The sequence below is a fragment of the Mus musculus genome, chromosome 19 (genome assembly GCF_000001635.26).
Source record: "Mus musculus strain C57BL/6J chromosome 19, GRCm38.p6 C57BL/6J".
NCBI lineage: Eukaryota > Metazoa > Chordata > Mammalia > Rodentia > Muridae > Mus > Mus musculus.
Genome location: NC_000085.6, coordinates 55,572,370 through 55,593,273, shown reverse-complemented (window position 1 = coordinate 55,593,273; position 20,904 = coordinate 55,572,370). Strand labels below are relative to the sequence as shown.

Here is a 20,904-nt window from a genome sequence, read left to right as displayed (position 1 = left end):
TGACACATTTGCCACCAGTGAAGAAGGCATGGATAGATTCGGAAAGTTATCCGGTGATATTTAAAACCCACAAATTGAGCCGCATGTACAAGAAAGACCGGCGCTCTGTGTAACTGTTTCTGCCTTTATCCTGTTTTAATTACTCTGCTCAAATTTGCCGCCTTTGCACTAGTTCTGACCAGCCTTTTGTTCCCAGTTTGTCTGCACTGGTGTGGTTTGCCTTGATAACAACCTAAGCTCGGGGCTGAAACAGTCAACATGGTGAAAATAAGGTGTTGATCATTAACCTCATGGGGCTTGGGCTTCCTTCGATCCTCATATCCTTCAGGTACCTCAGCAACGGAGGGGATGACTTTACAGAGAGAAGTTCTGAGGGGCTGGGGGAAGAACTCTGGGCTGAGATCATGCATGGCTGTGTTCTAGGGCAGTTCTTTATTTAAGTAAACCATACATAGATCTGGTGGCAAGGGGACCAGTGTTACACTGTCTTATGTCACCTTAAACTATGCTTCGTAGCCCACAGACAAAACCATTGTTTTACATGGGAATAGATCAAGACAACCCTTAGAGCCTGTGTGCGCACACACACACACACACATACACACACACACACACACATATTAAAAAATAAAATTGAAGGTAGTGCTATTAGAAAAGCAATCTTCAAATCCAGTTGTAGGACCCCCTCCGCACTCTCCTGCCAGATGACCAGCATTTGCTGAGTGCATGTTAAGGACAAGACAGTCGAATAGTCCTGGCTGACTGGGACACAGCCAGCATCATTCCCATGGGTGGAAAGCTCATTTCCTTGTTTTGGTCTAGCCTGGGCTATGCCAGCCTTGTTGCATGGTAACACACTCCTGTGAACACAGAAGGGCACCACAATCCGCATAAACATACTCTATCAATTTGATGGGTCCTCAGGTTCAGGGGAGTCCTATACATAACACATGAAACTCATTTGCTTGTGGGACTTCTAATTGTGTTGTTTCAATAATTTATGACCTCTTATAAATGGTTTCCAGGCAATAAGATTTAATTGACTCACGACACTTCCAGGTACTTCCTATGAATCAGATCAACTGTGTCACTTGAAAAATGGAAGAACTTGACACCATTGCCTGGAACTTATTTCTAAGTCTGCTCACTGCAAGTGTTTGCCCTCAGATGGACTTGGGCTCCCAGGCACAGTATGGCTCTTGGCTTGGCAACCGTGGTTACCACAGGACTTGGCCTTTGCTATGTCTATGCCTCTCTCATTTTGAGAACTGAAGTATTGGTTGATGCCACCGGGCCTTGTCTTAGTCATCTGAGGATAAAGTCAGTTCTCTCTTCTTTCTAACTTCTGCTCCAAGGCCAGGAGATGGCAGGGGCGTAAGAGACAGACGTTAGTTATACTGCCCCACTGATGGTTAGATAATCTCCTGAACACATCTGGGCGCTGTAGAATCACATGCTCTGAGCTCCCGTCGCATGGAAACGATTAATGTTGGAAGAGGCGGAATGCTTACTACCCTGAATTCATTATTACACATCGCACACATGTAATGAATGATCAGACCACACTCCATGGAGATGCTCAAATGTTACGCCTCAGCTGAGAAAGGGAAAAAACACTTTACGCCAAGGATGACATCTGGGAGCTGCTGGGAGATTATGACCCAGCCAGTTCTGTCCTTGTTGCTCCATGTCCTGTTAGACAATGGCCACATGAACCCAGAGTTCTCTTTCTTCCTTCACGATGGTGGCTTTACAAGTATCTGTATGAACCTTTACCTCACACCATATCCAAGCATGAACTCTAAATGCATCAATGGCCAGCAAGAAGGACCCACAAGTCTAAACCTCAAAGAAAACAAAAGAAGAGCTCTTTCTGTCACTGGTTTAGTGTCAGTTCCTTCCGCAGGACACCAAAGCAGAAGCAGCCAAGAGAAAACAACTTGGTCTTTGCCATAAAGAAAAGCTTTTAAATAAATCTAAAAAAAAAAAAAAAAAAAAAAGGGCTGGTGTGATGGCTCAGTGGGTAAGAGCACCCGACTGCTCTTCCAAAGGTCCAGTGTTCAAGTCCCAGCAACCACATGGTGGCTCACAACCATCCGTAACGAGATCTAACGCCCTCTTCTGGAGTGTCTGAAGACAGCGACAGTGTACTTACATATAATAAATAAATAAATCTTTAAAAGAAAAGCTTTCATGAAGACAAGAGAAATGAGGAGTGGGGGGGGGGGGTATATCTGTAAACCATGTATCTGACAGAGTATTTGGTTAGCGTCTGACATATAAAGATTATATAGCTGAGTTAACTTTTCCGGGGCCAGAGAGTTGAAAAGCGGCAGGGTCACCTCCAGATTTGAGTCCATATGAACCCAGCCTCTGGACTGCTGGGCTCTTTCTTCTATGTGCCACCTTGTGGGATGGGGCACCTCCTGCCTCTGGGTCCTGCATGTTCAGTGAGAGAGGGGTGGGGGGGGGGAAGGAGGGAGGGGGAGGTGGGGGAGGGAGAATAGAGAAACTTCTCTATACCCATGTTCCACCTGTCTGATTAATTTCTGAAAACTAGCCATTTAAACTAGCCAGGCAGCGGGTGGTGCCCTGCACCCCAAAGCTGACACTGAAGCCTACTAAGGACAGTTTCTGTTTAGGAAAGAAACTAGACGGTGACTTTTAAAATGTGGCAGAACTAAGGTGTTACTGACAGTCAGCTGCGGAGTTGTGTGTCTTTTAAGATAATGTTTGGGATTAATTCTTCCTATTTAGAAAGCTACCACCTTTTAGCCAAATTTTTGTTTATATGTTATTTATATTTATATTTATATTATATGTTGTTTTATGTTAAAGCACTATCAAAAAGTTTAGAAACAAAGGTTTATGTGGTTGTGTGTGTGTGTGTGTGTGTGTGTGTGTGTGTGTGTGTGTACGTACATGTAGTACCCACAGATGCCAAAAGAGAGCATTGTATCCCTAGCCTTGGAGTGCCAGAGAGCTGTGAGCTACTACGTGGGTGCTGAGATCTGAACCAGAGTCCGCAAAAGCAGAGGACTCCTAAGCACTGAGCCATATCTCCAACTCCCTGGCGAGCTATTCTGAGGTGATTTTAGGCCAGCCCCGTGCCCTCTCTAGGTGCCAGGACCCTATTGAAATTCGAACTACTTATAGAAGAACATGCCAGCTGCATAGTATGAATGGATTGGGTCAGAACAGAAGCCGCCAGCTGCCAGCCAGTCCATGGCTAGATAGTCCTATGCATATACGTTGCTTTGACCTGCTCAGTTTAAATAATAATTAAAAAAAAATCGTCAGCATTTATAAAGAGGGAGACTGTAACCCAGTACAGGCATTGGCAGTCCTGGCCTTGGCAGGCTCACATGGCCCATGGTGACAGTGGGTGGCCTCTGTGAAACAGCCTCAGAAGCTCCCATGCCTTCCTCTTAAGAGCCTCCTTACTCTGGGTCTTGCTTACCGCGGTTCCTCCTTGGTTCCCGGCTAAGAATGCTACCCCACCCACAGGTCTTTCCCTGGACTCCCACCTGCCCTCCAGGACTGAGTCCTAAGCATTACTCGGTCCACCAGAAAGGAGAGACATCCGGGTCTGGCCATGTGCCATAAAGCAAGCCCCTGTCCTTGGTGTCAGATTCACCATCTGTGACTGCCCTGCCCATAAGCTTCACCACTCTCTCCCTCTGCACTGGCTTGGTTAAGGAACTTGGTTGATCAAGTTGGGAGGCGCAGGAATGCAGCAACACTACCTGAGGGCAGATCCACAGCAGCACTGTTCTGCAGGCTCCCACTCTTACCCTCCACCATCACCCTGCGCCACACACAGTTTTTTTACTTTTGTATCTCCTGTCTCCTGTGAGGTCCGATGCAGTCTGCAAAGATGCTTTTGGACCACCAGAACAGGCAGAAGCACAGGCATAGGCGACAGTGCGGTGAGCTGGTAGACAGTCACAGGGACAGCAAATAAATGTTCCTGGACTCTGCAGCTGAGGACTCTGAGTCTGCACTCTGTCCAAGACAGGGCAGCAAGAGTTCCTGGAGCCAAGATTCCCTCTCCAGGGTGGCAGACCTGCTCCCAGCTGGAAGTCATTCCACGGTTTCCTAACAATGGGGCGTCACGCTGGGCAAGCAATTTGTTTTAATTATGTAAATCACTTCATTCTCTTTGCAAACATCTAATAGAGAGCTTCAAGGCTTTACAGGTCGGAGCAGAAGACACAAGACAGAGGTGAAGGGGACTCTTTTGGAGAGGTTTGGCTTGTCCTTGAGGGGGTGGGGATGAAGGAGGACACGAGGCGGGGAGGGGTACAGACTACAAGAAGGAAGTCTCATACTCCCTGGTGCTGAGACACAAGTGTTCCCATCACATGGCCCAGAATGGGGGGAGGCGAGCTGGGGACAGCGAACCGCTGAAGACTGTGTCCTGCTCTGCCTCTGTAGGTGCACTATATAGGTGAGGTCTTTACTACAAAGGAGACCCAGACGTCAGCAGCCACGCACCTGCACGTCACCTTTGTGAAGGTGCCTGTGACAGTGCAGTCCCTGTAAGGTGCTAAGGAACCAGAGCATCATCTCTGCATGTCATGGGTGGGATTTGTGTTCATGACCACGTGGTTAAAGACCCCAAGTGTTAAAATGACCACTGTTTTCACCAGCACCTCTGTGCAGTGTCCCCCTGCACTGTGCTGCATGATCCACACCAAACCTTTCTTTCAGTCAATACTGCTACGTCTTAAGGACAAGGGTAAGGAGAGCTCCTATACTAACTCGTTTCTCTACCTCTGCCCCTCCCCCATCTTTGGGGGTGTACTCAAGCTAGAACTCAGGGTCCTGATCACTGCTGAACTGGGTTCATAGCTCTTGCTTCTCACTCTGTAGCCCAGGCTGGTCTTGAACTCACAGTCCTCTTCGCTCCCGAGTACTGGAACTTACAACGGTGTTTCGCCACGGCCAGGCCAGCTTGTGTTCCTAATCTGTAAGACATTATTTCATTCTAAACACTGAATAGACCATTAACTTATGTATTAAGCTTGCAATTACCTGCTGCCCCCAGGGGAGGAAGGGACCCTCAGGAAGCAAAATGGCCAGTTGATTAAGGTTTGGATTAAAACCAGGCCCTGAAAGGAGGCAACATGTGAGCTCAGCTCACACTTAGGTTGGAGCCCAGGCACTAAGGAAACAAGGCTAGCTACAGCTGGTCTTGTTACCAGAGGCTGAAAAAAGCCGAGCTTGAGCCAGCCCTGGAAAACTGACACATCATTTCCTTGCTAGGAAGACTCCATGGCAAGCTTTTGAACTTTGCTTTGGAGGGCATCTCAAACACACATATTTGAATGCAATAGTTACATCTTCCTCACCAAAACGCAACTTCCACGGCTTTAAGGAAGTGTGCCCTTGCCTTCTATCCCACCCAAGTTGCCTGCCTCTAAACAGACCACACAGCTTCCCACAATGCTGACCAATCAGTGTGTGGGCATAGCCATATGTGTATATACTGGCATGTGTGTAAATCTGTACGTGTTACACGGGTATGTGTATGCGTCCCTATGGACGAATGTGAGGGATCCACCCCCCTTTACGGGAGGATCCTAGGACCTGCTAGCTGGGGAGCACCAGATACCAGGTTCTTACAGCAACGGCTCTGTTCTACCGAGAAACCCAAAGACGAGATCTGAGCCTGTTTGTGGCCTTTAGGGAGGTCTATGAACAGGCATTTACAGTTATCTTGTCATAATTGCCTTTATCAGGGAGAGCTGGGCCTTATCAAAGCCCTGGCTGCTACCTGTTGAGTCTTTCATTATTCGTGTCCTGCCCTCACACTCCAGGCATGATTTATAAGCAGTCAGTTTTAAATCTCTGCTCCTGCTTCTCCCCACAAAAGACTCTCTCCATAGCCTATGGTTTCCTTCACAGCTTATGGTTTCCCTCATGCCTGGCTTTGGTAAGATGTGGTGCCATCCCTCAGCACACCATGACTGTCCTCCAGTTTGTCCCTTGCCTCGTGCACACTCTTTCCTTCTCTCGTATCTCCAGAGCTGGCCTAGTGTCCCGAGTCTTCTTGCATGCTTGCTCCTGCCACGGAGCTCCGAACAAGCTCTCAGCCAGGATGGCCTCAACCTCAGCAACCCCATCTCTCCTCCCACTGCGCTGAGGTCAGAGATCATGGTGCTTCGCCTACAGCCACTGTGTCCTCAGCACCACGGAGAGTCAAGCATGCAGGAGATACTCACTACGTAAGTCTCAACAAGGTAAAACCAAAGAAATATCACACTTAACAGGAGGAGAAATAGAACAGACAGGTTAAAGTGTGAGCTGCCAACTAGGGAGAACTAGGCTGTTGAAGTGACAATTTGACAGGGCTAGCCTCAGTTATTGAATGATCTCACACACACACACACACACATACACACACACACACACACACACACAAGCGTGCGCGCATATGTGCATATGTATAGCGATGCACCTTTCTTCTCACTATCAGGTTAGTGAAGATGAAGGTGAGTTCTGATGCCCAGCAAGGACAGTGGACTAGCTGTTGCTGTAGAAATAAGGCAAGTGCAGTTTTTCCTGAATAAAATTTAGCATTAGTTTGAAATTTTAAATTGTTCCAACAAATGCCAACCAAAGAAATCAGGTTTACATTAGTACACGTGCACACGGGAACATGGAAACACAAGAGTGTGCATTACAGCTGTCCCTAGCTATAATCTGGAAGTAATGCAAATACTCACTGTATAAGCAAATTATGCACAAAACCACTGAATACCATGTTGCTAACCAAATGATGCTGACGTGAGTTACTGAATGTGGCACAATAACATAAAAAAATCAACCTAATTAAAATTATTTTTTATTATGTATGTGTGTGTATCTATATATCTATGTCTGTCTATCTATATATCCATCACCAGAAAGATATTTTTATATATATTCAGCCTAAGGAAGGACTAGTGTTTCCACCAGTCTGTATAGTAAAAAGAGGAAATAAAATTTAAAAACTGAGTTCATTGGAAGCAGAACACAAGTAGGAAGGCCAACCACTTCTGTAAAAACAAAATCAACTGACGATTATTCTCAGAATACGAGCCTTGCATTATTCACTGTTTGGAAGAGCTGGGCTTAGGTCACCTCCGCTTCCAGATGACCAAGAGCCAAGATCGTCTACAGCTGGGGCTACAACAGTCGCATCAGGTACTGCAGGCACTGCCTGGTGTTAAGTAGCTGTCCTGACAGCACACAGGCAAGAGCATCCAAGAGTTACTGGCACATCTAAAAATTCCTAAGGGAGGGTGGGTGACCTACGGGAGGGTGGAAAGCAGCATCTCTAGGGTGTGGGCTGGCGTAGCGTTTCAGACACAGTCACGGCTGTTTAAAAATTATCCTTCCATTTCCTTGTTTTCCCTCTCCTCCGGGGTGTCTCAAGAAAGACTGCTGTGGCATGAACCAAATGGATAAAACCCCATCTTTCAGGGATTAGATGACGGCTGTGCAAGCCAAGGCCATCACATGCTCTTGGGGTCACATGACAGTAGGTAATAAAATGGTAAGACTGAGGCCACAATGCTTTAATGACCCTTTGGGTATATCTGAATAAAACTGACTGAGAGCTAAATTGTGACAAGGCAGAAATCTAAAGTAGATTTGACAAAAGGGGATTTAAATCAGTGAGATGATGCTGATAAAGAGAGCAGACTTTCCTAACACAGGGCTGTAAACCTTGGCAACTGGGAGAAGGCATGCAGGCGTCAGTGTTAAAGCAGGGCCACAGACACGCTTCCAGGGCTCGGCAGAGGCAGGAGAACTGGACTGAGCACGTCATCAGGGTGGAGCGTAAAGCTATCTCTGCCTGGTTATGAGACAGAGGCACATTCTCAGTTGACCAAGGAGGCTACACACTCGGTCATTGACTCTGCTCACCAAAGTGGCACTGGCAGTGGCTTTCTGAGTGGAGTGCCAAGTAGGGGGAGCTGTTTGAGTGGTGAGATTTCGGGGCCCAAAGGCAGGGTGTGCTGCTGTCCCAAACTATCCCCTAGCTAGGACTCAATATTATTATTTAAAAGATTTAAAGAAATGTATAGATGTGTGTGTGCGCGCGGGCATGTGCGTGCCTGCCTTCCTGCCTGCCTGCTTGTCTGCATGTCTGTCTGTGCATGTCAATACAGGTGCCCACGGAGGCCAGAGGCGTCAGATCCCTTGGAGCTAGACCTTCAGATGACTGTAACATGGATGCTGGGAATCACTCAGGTCCTTGGGAAGAACAAGTCCTCTTAACCTTAAGCCTTCTCTCCAGTCCATTACTGCCACTAATTATCATCATCATTGCTATTATTGTAAACCTAACCTTGCTGCAGGTCTGTTGGTGGGGCTGAGTTGAATCACTGAGATTTAAATGCTTTGGTCCCCCACAAGTGTGGGAGACATGCGCGGCCCTGACACCTAAGGGGCCTGCTGTTGGGACATAGCACTTAACTTAATTCTTAGGGCAGCAAGAGGGATACGGCCTCGATTTCAAGTAAAACAAACAACCCTCCCCCAATTCAACCAACCAATCAACCAACCAACCACCACCACTAAAACCCCTCAAACCATTCATTTTCAGGCAACAGTGAGACTCCCATTCATGCAACTCTTCTGGGTAGATATTAATGAGAACTCGGAATACTGAAGCTAATGACTGTGTGTCTCTTACATAATTATAATGACCTGTAGTCCATTCTAAATGCCAAATTAACTGATTAAGATGAATCCTGTTGTAGTTATAAAACCCTAATTCAAATCTCCTGCCCAATGGCACTTGCAGAAACTAACTATATTTAAAGAGATTTTGCAGAGAGTGTGACTTCAGATTTGCTTTAAGTCTTACCCATGCCTCTATTCCAACTGTGAGAACACACCATCTTCCTGCTTCTGGTTGCTGAGTGTTGCCTCAACACTCAAGAAAAACAAAACCAAGACAATCAAGCAACCGATGCCCCTGGTGTTGTCCACCTTCCCCTTGGAAGCCATTGTCCTGGCCTTTTTTGGCTCAGCCTTGAGCGCTATGGCTGTAGGGCTGCGTGTGGACCATCAGAGCCACCAGCCCTGAGAGTAGCCATGAGGCTGTGGCCCCTGAAGCCACAGGAAATCAGAGAAGCAGGAGCCTTGGGGTCAGGACTCAGTCACTGCTCAGCTTGGAAACATGCACCCACCAGCACCGAAACCTTCCCATCCATTTTATTTAAGATACTTTAAATGCAACTGAGGGTGTGGGAAGAGATGGCTCAGTGGGTGACACTTGTCACCAAGGCGAAGACCTGAGCTCAATCCCTGGAATCTACAGGATAGAAGGAAGGGACCAACTCTTGCAAATTGTACTCTGACCTCCAAATGCATGTCTAAGCAACCCCTACCCCCTCCCATGAATAACAAAATATAATCAACTTTAACTCTAGAAAATAACATTATAACATGTCTAGTACAACAACCATTGGTCTTCTCTGTAAAGGAAGAAAGGAGACAGTGTAATTCTGTCCGGCTGTTAACGAGTATATCATGATGCTCATTGTAAAGCTACTGAACTTACAGGGTAGATGTTCAGAAAACAAAATCCTTACAGTAACAAATCTCTTCCACCTGTCCGTCTGTCTGTCTGTCCACCCACTCATCCTGCCTGTCAGATGTTTATTTACCTCTCTAGTATCTGTTCATCTCTGCCTGGGTGAGGGGGGAAAGTGCTCACTGTCACTGGTGAGCAAGACAACAGCTGAAACTCGGTTGTGTAGAACTGAACTTGCTTGTCCGGCTCGTAGGATTAAAAACTTATTTCGGCTCAGAGGCAGCGCATTGCACCGACAGTAAGAATGTCAGGCTGTGTAAATATTGTTTTAAGAGAAAATGAGGCATTATTAGTGAGAGCAAGACACAACTGTTATGTTTAAGACAGAAAGCCTTTATTTGTTCCTCACACAATCATAACTCAATCAACCGACCAGTAAACGCCCCCTCCCCCCCCCCCCCCCCCCCCCGCCGCCGCCACCACTAGAATGGGAGTTTTGTGGAAAGCTCCTTGTTTGTACAAAAGCCTGGTGATAGAGTCTTGAGGGGTAATCCCAAAGCTGTTAGACTGAAATTAAAACACATCTTACCAGCAGATCTGTGTTTTTAAGACAGCTCTATGTAAGAGGGCCAAGCTGATCACCGCAGGAGATAAGCCCCACACAGTCTCAGGGTGATCACTTCAGCAAACACTGCCATGGCATCGTAATTTTCCAGATTTTCACCTTACGGAAAAGCCAAAGAGCTCACAATTACTCTCTTAAGATGCAGCCAACTCCTCAATCCTGACAACTACGGCACGCAGGGGCCCAAGGAAGAGGAAAACTTTAGGTTTTTTTTTTTGAACATGAAATTTAAAAGGAAACCCTAATGCTCACATATGCAACTGCCTGCTTCCTTTATTACTAAAAGAGAACATGGTTGATGTCTTTATACAAAAAGGTTTTTTTTTGTATTTATACATAAGAGGCAAACTTAATATCATGGATCAACGCAAGTCTGTACTATTTCCAACTTTTCGTTTTTTCTTCAAATTAAACTTCATCTCTGGCCACACTCTAACACACACACACACACAAACACACACACAGAGAGAGAGAGAGAGAGAGAGAGAGAGAGAGAGACAGACAGACAGACAGACAGAGAGACAGACACGCACATGGGATGGGGGAAATCATCGTACCACAAATATAACCCTGTGTGTTGAGTCTCAACACTGTCTTTTAAAAGTTTAGAACAGAACAACATAGACTGAACTTGTTCACACATCTATTTTCTCAAGACTGGGCTGACATTTTTGCTTTTCCCCTCCCTCCCTCCCTCCCTCCCTCCCTCCCTCCCTCCCTCCCTCCCTCCCTCCCTCCCTCCCTCCCATCCTCCCTCCCTTCTTCTTGAGATAAAGCACACCCCAGCACAGACTAGCTTCAAATCTCCCATGTAGCAAAGTGGCCGTGGGCCCTGATCTTCTTCCTGTCACCACAGCGCTGGGACAGCAGGCGTGCTTTCCTCTCCTCAGTCAGATTCTGTTCCTTCATGTGGACTTCTGTGGACATTCTCGTATGTCTTCTCTGTGCCCCTCTTTGTCTACGGCTTCTTTGTGCCTCGGGGTGAGACTCAAGTTTGGGCCGTGTTATTTTCCGTATCCGCAGCTTCCTGGCTTGTCATGTTTCAGAGGTGCGTTTCTCGTTTGTTTCGCTGGATTGCGGCGTCCTTGCTCACTTGCTAAGCAGTCCAAGAATGCTGAAGTCGCTGTACTCTCAGCTCCCTGATGCAGGGATGCTGGGAGCGAACGGACAGAGAAGACACCGAGGAGATGTATATGATGGGGGTATCATGGGGGTCTAGGACTTGCGGTGGGAACGTGGCGGTGTGGTTGGGCTAAGAAGCATATAGTTCCTTTGACTCTACTTCCTGAACCAATCAAACACAATTCCTCCACACGTTGTGTGGGTGCTACGGTTGGCTGGGAGGATCCCCTAAATACAAAGCACTTATTTCGAGTTTGAGAAACAGAAACAGAGCCCTTAGGAAGTGTTTACAACTACACTGTCTGTTGTGTTTTTTTCTAACCAAACTAGTTTCCAGGCAGAGTCACCAAGCACTGGCTCAGTATTGTCTGTGAACAGATTTAACTTGTTAGGGGAATAAGATGCGGATTGGACGGAGTTTATTAGCAGCTCAAAATAATGGGAGCTAATGAGTGAAACCTAAAACTGATGCCTCCATCTGAAGACCCTCGGGGTCCACTTTTACACCAACTCGATGGAACCAGGAATGTGAGTTCGAGCAGCTTCCTTCAGCCCTCAGGGTCCTGGGCTTTGTCTAGGTACACTTCTCCAAATCAGTCTATCAGGCTGCTCTGCTCTTCCAGTCTAGCTTAAGTTGACTTCCAACCAAGGATGCATTTCTACCAATTAGATGCTACCCCGACGTTTCCGAGGGCCAGCTAGGGCCAGGAACAGGAGCCACCTTGTGGGCCACCTTTACAAAGCAGACTCTTACTGGTGAGTTGAGCTGCAGCCCAGAGGACAGGTCATGGTGTTGCTCTGTGCTCTGGAGCTATGGAGAGAAATGCTGTGTGCAAGCCATAGAGCCACTTCAGAAGACATTAGCTGAAAGCCCCATAACTACTCTTTGGAAAGTTCCTCTATTATGGTTCCTATTGAGAGAAAACAGCCTCGATAAGCAAAGTGCAAGGCACAGGACTGTGGCTGGCCAGGGTGTGGGTAGTGCCTCTCTGCAGTGCCCAGTTTTGCACCACCACAGGCTCAGCGTCTAGGCTGAGGCCAGTGAGCCGTCCTGCCATGGTTGTCTTGAACTTCTAGTCCTGGGGCTGCCTTGAGGTATGCCTATGAAATGCAGATTGCTGAATTCCAGTCTGCAGGTTCTGACTGAGTGAGTCTGGGCCAGGGGCCAGGAGCCTGTCTCTGCAATCCTCAGGCAGGTGGAACCTTTGCGGGTCACTGACTTTGCACTTGACATGTACAATACGAGAGGTTGCTGGGGTTGATTTGTTAGAGGATCCTGATAGATACTCAGGGGAAGGAACAAGCTGGAGGTCTGCGGCAGTGTACAGTAATGTGAACGTAAAGACTGGACCTCTTGGTTCACAACCTGTCTTCATCTGTGAGACCTGCACTCTGCTGGTTCCCAGGACACCACGTAATCTTCAGATTTGTTCAACTACAGCACGGCTAGTCGGTTCTGTTCTGCTGTGAACCAGGCAGTTTTTCTTTTGTTTTACAGGTGGATACTGTAGACATGCTAGCTGCGAGGAGCTGAGCGATGTAAGCTAAGTGGCCACTCTTGTACCTACAGATGCTCAGGGCCATGTTACTTTTTACCGATGAAGACTGTAAGCAGACAAGGTGCCCAGTAGTAAACGATTAAACCACACCCTGGCGGCTCAGTGGCATGGCCAATGCCTAAGCAGGTGTGACGGTGCCCTAGGCATCCACTCTCAGTGCCAGAGGATGAAGACAGGTTACCCTGTGCAGACATTCCAAACAATGGTTTGAAGCATACTGAATGGTAGGGAAAGTGGCCACATCATAGGGGAACAGATGAACAAGAATTCTATTTATGTAGTTTTGAAAAATAAATTAACACCCCCCCAAAACCCTAAAAGGTTAGAATAACATATTTTAATATGGGAATGGACCAGATCACATGGCTTCTCTCTTCTTTCTTTTTTCCTCCTCTTCCTCTTCCTCCTCCTCCTTTTCTTCTTCTTCTTCTCCTTCTTCTCCTCCTCCTCCTCCTCCTCCTCCTCCTCCTCCTTCTTCTTCTTCTTCTTCTTCCTCTCCTTCTCCTCCTCCTCCTCTTCCTCTTCCTTCTTTTCCTTCTTGTTTTTTTTTTTTTGGGAGGGGGGGACAGGGTTTCTCTGTGTAGCCCTGGCTGTCCTGGAACTCACTTTGTAGACCAGGCTGGCCTCGAACTCAGAAATCCCCCCTGCCTCTGCCTCCCAAGTGCTGAGATTAAAGGCATGTGCCACCACCGCCCGGCCTTTTCTTTCTTCTATTCTTTTGCATGTGACTAATTTTCAGCAAGAAACACAATTTTCATATTAAAAAAAAAATTTCCCAAGGGTCGGGGAGGAAAGTTCCAGGCAGAAAGCCAGAGTGAGTGTGAAAGGCACAGGGAGACAATGCCTTCCCTCGGGAGCAGGCTGGGAAATGGGCACATTATGCTGAACTCTCTTCTTCCCATGCTCCTGATGGACCTTGACCTCCCTGGAGCGTACTCAGCAAGGGGGCAATCTGCATCAGTGAAGGCTGGGCTGGCCAGTGCCTCCTTGCTAGATGGTTTCAGTGGAGGCCATGCTCTCAGGACCACCCTCGGACTCACACATACACTTGGGATATCTCCTAGTATAACATTGGTGGGGCTAGGAGGGTGGCTCAGGCTTTGAAGGGCTTGCTGTGCAAGCCCGAGGACCTGAGTGTGAATTCTCAAGCCCCAGATAAAGAGGAGGCATGGAGGCACAGCAACCCCAGTTCTGTGTAGTCAGAGGCAGGGGCATCCTTGGGTATGTGGGTCAGCTAGGTCTTGCTGAATTTGTGACTCCAGGTTCAGTGACAGAACCTGTCTCCAAAAACAAGGTGGAGAGACACAGAGGAAGACACCCCATATTGACTGGCCTTCACAGGTCCATTTACACACACACACACACACACACACACACACACCATTTGCTCAACCGAGAATTAATGAACATCTAGGTTCCACCCCCTGAGCTAAGCTAGTGCCACGGAGCAGGGTGGACTCATGGCATATGCAGGATTTCGGATTTCCTTGGACACCAGTGTTGAGTCATCGGAAGTGTTCTGGAAAGGCCTACTTTTCTCATGAGGATCCCATCAAAAGGAAGCGTGCCCACAGAGTGGAGCTCGGCTCCCGACGCTGCTCCCTAGAGCTCCTGGGAGTCTCTCTGTATCAGAACCAGCCTGCTTAGCTGTAAACGCTGTGTGGAACTCAGTGGCTCATTTTGTTTGCTGAGAGAAGCAACTTAGTTACCTTGGATCCTTATCTGCAGGGGCCGTCCTGCTGTGACACAATGCCCCACCCCACCTCTTTTGGAGAAAGATTGATAAGCATAATGATGATGTTTTAATGAGCTTAATTGCACATTCCTTATGTTCTTGCCCGAGCTGCCAGCCAGCTCCTTCAACATCCAGCAGTTTACCTGTAATAACTCCCCCTCTCTGGGCCAGGGAGTGTAATTATTGTGGTAACCCCCGTAGCTCAGCTATTTCTCCCTCCCCTCCCCTCCCCTCCCTTTCTCCTTTTCTAGCTGTTCTTTCCCTTTCTGGGAATTGCTCTAAATGAGTATCTTTGAAAGGAGGGTGGCAGGCTGCTTTTGGTACAGTCCTTAACCAAGAACCCTTTCATCAAAGAGGCCCTTGTGAGCATGCTCTGGACGCCAGCCAATCAGATCATCCCGCTGTCTGCCTCTGAAGAAACTCGGGGCCTGGTATGCAAGGCAAGCTGGTCTGCAGACAGGCCGACTGCTCTCCCAGCCCAACCTGTCTTAGCTGACTGAAAAAGGGCTGAAGGGAAATTACCTGTTTGGCTCCAGACGGAATTAGAATTTTTTTTTTTTAAACACACACATACAAGGATGTTTATTATTTTTTGTTTAAAAGCGTTTGCCTATCTAATATAGTCATTAATGTTATCTGGTCAGTACTTGAAACATTTTGAAATATGTGCAAATGCAATAAGGCTTCAGGGCCTGGAGGCAAAATAAGATGAATTTTCTAATTAAACGACAGAAAACGGTTTGGAGTAACGGATGGCCGTTCTGTAATTCAGTTATGGGCGCTGCTCCGTGCAGGGACGTTCGCTCCATGTGCAGGCCTGTGGGCTGGAAGGACCGGCTCTAAAGACTTCTGGGCATCTCTAACCTCCTCCCCACAGACCTGAGTCAGCATGGCCATGGCCTTGGCGGACAGTGACCTCTCCTCAAGACAAGCTGGCTCATCTTCTAACACATTCTGGGAAACTTCTTGGGAGCCCTAGCCCCCCCGATCCTACGAACACATTGTTTTTTAAGCATTTCTAGTGAAAGGTCGTGTTGAGAAATGTATTGTATAGTCTCTACTTGGGAAAACTGACGGACTTCCTCTTTCCTAAAGCCACGGACGCTAACCCACTGCGCCAATCTTGTGTGGCCAGGCCCCACTGCACATGCTGGCGGCTCCTGAATGAACAGAGCCAAGGTGAATGCCGGGTGACTGGGACAGAGATGTGGCAGTGGGAGTCGAAGGGAGTGGTGTAGACTGTAGACACTTCCTCGCTGCCTCCGGTGTCCGGGGTGACTGGATACGTGGGAAATGCCAGCTGCTTGGTGTCAGTGACACTTGAACAGCAGTGCAATGTGCGGCTTACTTCTGTCACACTTTGTTTCCAATATACTTTTTGGCATTCTCCACATTTCCAAAATGAGTTTTTCCTTTCGTAGACAATATGCTATTACAATAAAAGCCTTTCTGAAACTAGGCATAGTGGCTTATGCCTATGACCCAGCACTCAGGAGGCAGAGGCAGGAGGATTGCCATAAGGTCAAACCCAGCCTGGTCTACATAGCATGCGAAGGCTATCACATACTAAGACCATATCTAAAGGGGAGGAATAAAAAGAACCACTGTGGAGGAACTGAACAGGCACGTTCTAGAATTACACAGACAATTGAGGGACAATAGGCAGGCGACAGTAACAGTAGAAAGGGGCCGGATGGAAAGAGGAGAGTTTTAATGAGCAGGGGGCCCTGAGACTCACAGCTGGCGTGGGCTAAATTCCTGGAGTGTTAAATCAAGTAATAACAAAAATATTACTATGCTTTACATAGGAGATTTCATGACTTCCCGAGAGGCCAACCGTCCCTCTCTGCTTCTTTGTTCCTCCCAAGGAATGTCTGTTCTTCTGGGCTCAACGTCTTTCCAGTGAGTCCTTGTTTATGCAGAAGCTAGAAGGCCCAAACAGAAAGCCAACCCGACTGTTTTAAGTAACCCTGCTGACATGGTGCTGTCGAGTCAGGGCCATGCCCTGTGGTGTGGAGACATGTGTGCTAGGCTCTCCTGCCTCCCAGACACTACCTGTGCTGTTAGACTTCTCATGGTTTCACACTTGACCCTGGAATGATGCCTGGAAGCTCTCTGATGGTTTGCTTTGCTCTGACTTCAAGGGTTTCGTCCTGGGAGAGTTTTCTTTCTTTTTAAAGCCCTACAAAGTCATGGATATAGCCTGAAATTGAGGCTTTCCCATCTGTGGAGAGAAAGAAATAAAAAATTCTTCTCATATAAATATATTCACGGAGAACAAGCTTATTCTTCTTCTTGCTACCTCTACCGTGTGGGTGGAACACAAACCGGAGTGTGGGCTCTACTTGCCTTTGCATGGTCTATTCTCCCAGACTTGGAGAAAATAGCTAATTTTCATCACCAAATTGATTTGTGAATGGCCACTGGAAAAATGATGGGAAAATTCTTATCAAAAACTGCAGAATATGTTATCAAACCCACATTAGATTACAGATAGTATAGGTTTTGTAGCAAGAGTAAAGATTTATCCTAGTAGGAAACTGCTTACTATTTTGTTGTTGTTGTTCTGAGACAAATCTGTGTCACCCAGGCTAGTCTGGGCGTCCATCACCCTGCTGTTGCCTCCCAAGCAGCTGGGTCACAGGCATGGGGGCCACCACTCCTGGCTGGGACAGTCATTTTCTAACATTTGCTTACAGTATACCCATCTGTGAGCCGCAGCTTTGCGGGGGGGGGGGGGAACTCACAAAAAAAAATGGACAAAACAAAATCTAAACTGTGTCCCTTTACAGACTTGAAAACAGTGATGTGGGTAACAGCTGTTCCTTGTGGCAGTGGATTGTGGGCACTGTTATTATTATATTTAAAATAGGTTTCTTGGATAGTTCTTTCAGATATTAAAGCCTTGAAAAGAAATTTTTTCCAAATAACTTGTTAGTTCATAATTGACTACATATACACTCTATGGCTGCATGTCACAGGTAAAGTGACCAGGGGCTGCCAGCTTTTATGTGAAGTATGCATACATGTCAGGTCATGTCTAACTTGATTGTAAAATATGTTTTCAGGATGTATAAACTATAAACATCTCTATTTTAATGGATAATTAGAAAAAACAGTTTATGCGAATGAACTGAAGGTTCTAAAAGGCTGAGTTGAACCCCCAAAGTGAGGGAGCCAAGCTGTCATATCTGGAAGCAACTGATTCTAAGGAGGGAAAGGGCAACATGGAGGTGGCTGGTCAGCTTTAGTATTTCAATTCAGCAGCTATGGCTGGTGAATGGCCTATGAGACAAAGAAAGAGGAGGAAGAGGAAGAGGAGGAGGAAGGAGAGGAAGAGGAGGAGGAAGAGGAGGAGGGTGTGCTCAGAGCTGGGCTGGACTCTGCAGTGGCCCTTGTCTATGGGGTTCCCTAGAGCACAGTGGGAAGGAGCTCATGTCTGCATGTTCCTGGGGCCCCTCCATATCTCTGTCAGGTTATAGTTCCTGGTTACATATGTGCAATTGTGGTGACACTGACTGGTTATTCTTGACTTAGGAAGAGACACTTGCCTTCCCTGAGTTCTGAGTTTTTTTGTTTTTTGTTTTGTTTTTTTAAACCCACTGTTACAGAGACAGCCTTGAACATTTGTAACCGCTTTGGGGTATCTGACTGGATAAGACCAGGTAAGTTGGAGCCATTGGAGAATGTGTCCAACTTCGGTCTAGTCCACTATCATGGGAACTTTCTTGAGCAAAGGGGTTGCCAAGTGCAGGATGGAAGTCCCTCCAAATGATTACAGATGCGAAACCCATGGAGATCAATGTCATTCCCGTCTGGGGACACGGTATGAAACCCATGCTTGCCAGTGGCTTGATTGACCATATTTTACAGTGCAGTCTCTGGTGTCTACAGGAAGCAGCAGACTCCTGCTCCGTTTCCTGGTTCTGGGCAGAGACGGGCAGTGTCCTTGATTTTATTGGTCCTCTGTAAACGGTGACTACAGTTCTCAAGAAACTATCTGCTTTAGAAGAAACAGACCCTTCACACAGTGTCTCCAAGGGTGCTTGGTGGGGAGTTTTGTGTGCCACATGGTTGTTCCTCCCTATCCACTGAGGGCCACAACATGTCAGCAAAGAAGACAAGGACTCCAACTGCCTCACAAGCGATTTAGAAGAAAACGTTCTGCAGACCTGTGGAATGGTGAGACGTCTGTGTGTCTGCAAGGCCGTTACCGCAGGCACAGGACTAACTGACCTGCCCTACTGACTTCCCTTACCACACATCAGTATCTTTCTTACCCTGCTTTAACGTGCTTTTTAATACTCGCAAGGTGTACACCTTACTGCCACATAAAAAAACTTGCCTAATGCTATTAAAGGCTTTGCCTAACAATTGCAATCATACTATTAAATGTAATTAATGGAATGAGTAAGCTGCTGTTTCCCTAGTTCAGCCTTGGTGGATCTTGGGCAGAGCATCTACAAGTATCCCATGCATTCCAATGGGGAGGGATATGTGCTGGTAGTTCTTAAAGCCACAATCTATGGACAAAGGCTTTCTGAGAAACCATTCTGTACCAAGGGTCAGACTTTCTTCTGGTGGAGCAGTTGAGCAGAACACCTGGGGTCACCCCAGGGAGGCAGCAATGGGCAGAAGGAAGTGGCTGATGGGCTACTGTCAGAAAGAAGTGTGAAGAGCCCACGCCCCTCAACAGACCATGGCCCACAGCCTGCCTTCATCTTCAAGTGTGGGCTGCACTGCTGAGTTTACTTCTTCCTTCCCAGCCTGCCTTTGGTGGACATCATGAGCATCTTCAACCAGAGACCATACTTTCGAGATCAGGAGTGTGATACTTCCTGTGTCCCACATAGAGTAAAAAGCAATTCCCCTGCAGAGGCGCTTGTTAGGACTAGCTCTTCACCTGCTTGGGACTGGGCCCTCTCACTGGGCAAAATTTGTTTTTTCAATTTGCCTTCCAGGGAGGTCAAACAGAAATGTAGACGAATGAGCTTTGTTTGGCTTTTCTGTTATTTCTGAAAAGCTTGAACTAGATACTTGGACAAGATAGGCCACGTACAGTTTGGTTCAGTCAAAGCCCTCTCTACTTCTGGCTGTGTGACATCTGGCTAGCCTTGTCCCTACAGGTTCCTATGTCCCTCTACTTCTGCAGGCATCTGGCTTGTCATCTAGAAACAAAGGTACCCTCTGCAGGATCTTTTCATAGTTAATTATTAGGCTCTGCCATTCCTATTAGCTGATAGCAGGGAGTTATGAGTACCTACTGTGTGCCTGACAACAGTAGATGTGGGTTCTCAGTGATGACTGCGGGCACCCTCTGCTTCTAGAAGCTAATTTTCTGTCTACACTCAAGCACATCTGTGTTCCAGCTGAAGAAATCCAATCCATATTCTCAGCAAATCCCTCCCCAGCTCCTCAACAGAAGGCGTCTACGGCACTAATTCTCCCTCGAACAACAAACATTTTCTACTAAACTCTAGCTGAAGTGCTGACATTCACGTACAGAGCCGTGCAACCTCCAACACCAGATTTACAGTTTTCCTCAGACAATGGGGGCAGAGCCAAGCATCCAGGAGGTAACAGCAAAGAAGAGAGCAGGAAGTGAGCGAGCAGGGATTCATGTATTTAAAAACCTACCCTTAGAGAGGGGAAAGCCAACTGGGAAATTTTCATTCTCTTCTTGGATGTGTATGCAAGCAAACCCACGTGACACATGTGTCTATGGAAACCCTCGCTATCTCAAAGATAGCAAGGAGCTTCAGGCCATTGCTCCATGCAACAGCAGTGCCTATCCTTCATCCCTTTGCACAATATCTAATTACAGGGGTGCTGATAAAATTAAGCATTCCTAAGCACAAATTAAGGCCATTCTACAGGAGCCTCCATGTGCACACTTGGCCAGACTTCATTAACAACCAAACAACTACGGATGACTTGGCTGGGTCTTGGGGGAACGAGAGGTCGTGTTTCCTAAGCTGGAATTCTCCTGAACCTTGGGTTGGGGCTGGCAAAGAACCTTTGGTGAAGGGAGCGGTCCCCTTAGTTTCTCTCCAACCATGCTGTAAAGTGGAATTCTCAACTCATCGCTCCCTTGGGCTGTTGCTCGAGGCGTGCATGTAAAAGCCAGTCTATTCCTTGCAAGTCAAAGCCCCAGAAGCTGGTCAGAGTAGAGGCTAAGCTGCTTTTGGTGAGGAGAATGAATGTGTTACCAGTGCAGTTGGTGCGCTCGCCCTCCCCCCCCACCCCACCCCCCCGCCTCCGCCCCTCTCTCTCCACTAGCTGGAAAGGAGTGGTTTTGCTCCTGTTTTAATAGTTTTACTACACACTT

The 20,904-nt window shown here is 47.2% G+C and overlaps 1 protein-coding gene across 10 annotated transcripts in view; it reads right to left on the bottom strand.

Moving 5' to 3' along the window:
* The window catches only part of Vti1a (vesicle transport through interaction with t-SNAREs 1A), a 311,432-nt gene that overhangs the window by 34,188 nt on the left and 256,340 nt on the right, over positions 1-20,904 (bottom strand). For 2 of the 10 annotated variants that reach the window (XM_006527191.3, XM_006527188.3), the window contains exon 9: positions 11,593-16,800. The exons of 4 other annotated variants lie outside the window; for them this stretch is intronic. Coding sequence is in view for 5 of the 6 variants with exons in the window: in XM_006527188.3 (XP_006527251.1) it covers positions 16,767-16,800 (34 nt within the window). In the remaining variant the exon portion in view is untranslated. Of the gene's footprint in view, positions 1-2,494; positions 4,971-10,044; positions 10,260-11,592; positions 16,801-20,904 lie in introns of those variants that run through there. 4 more of the 10 variants (XM_017318251.2, XM_030250990.1, XM_006527192.4 and 1 more) reach the window with 4 other exon arrangements.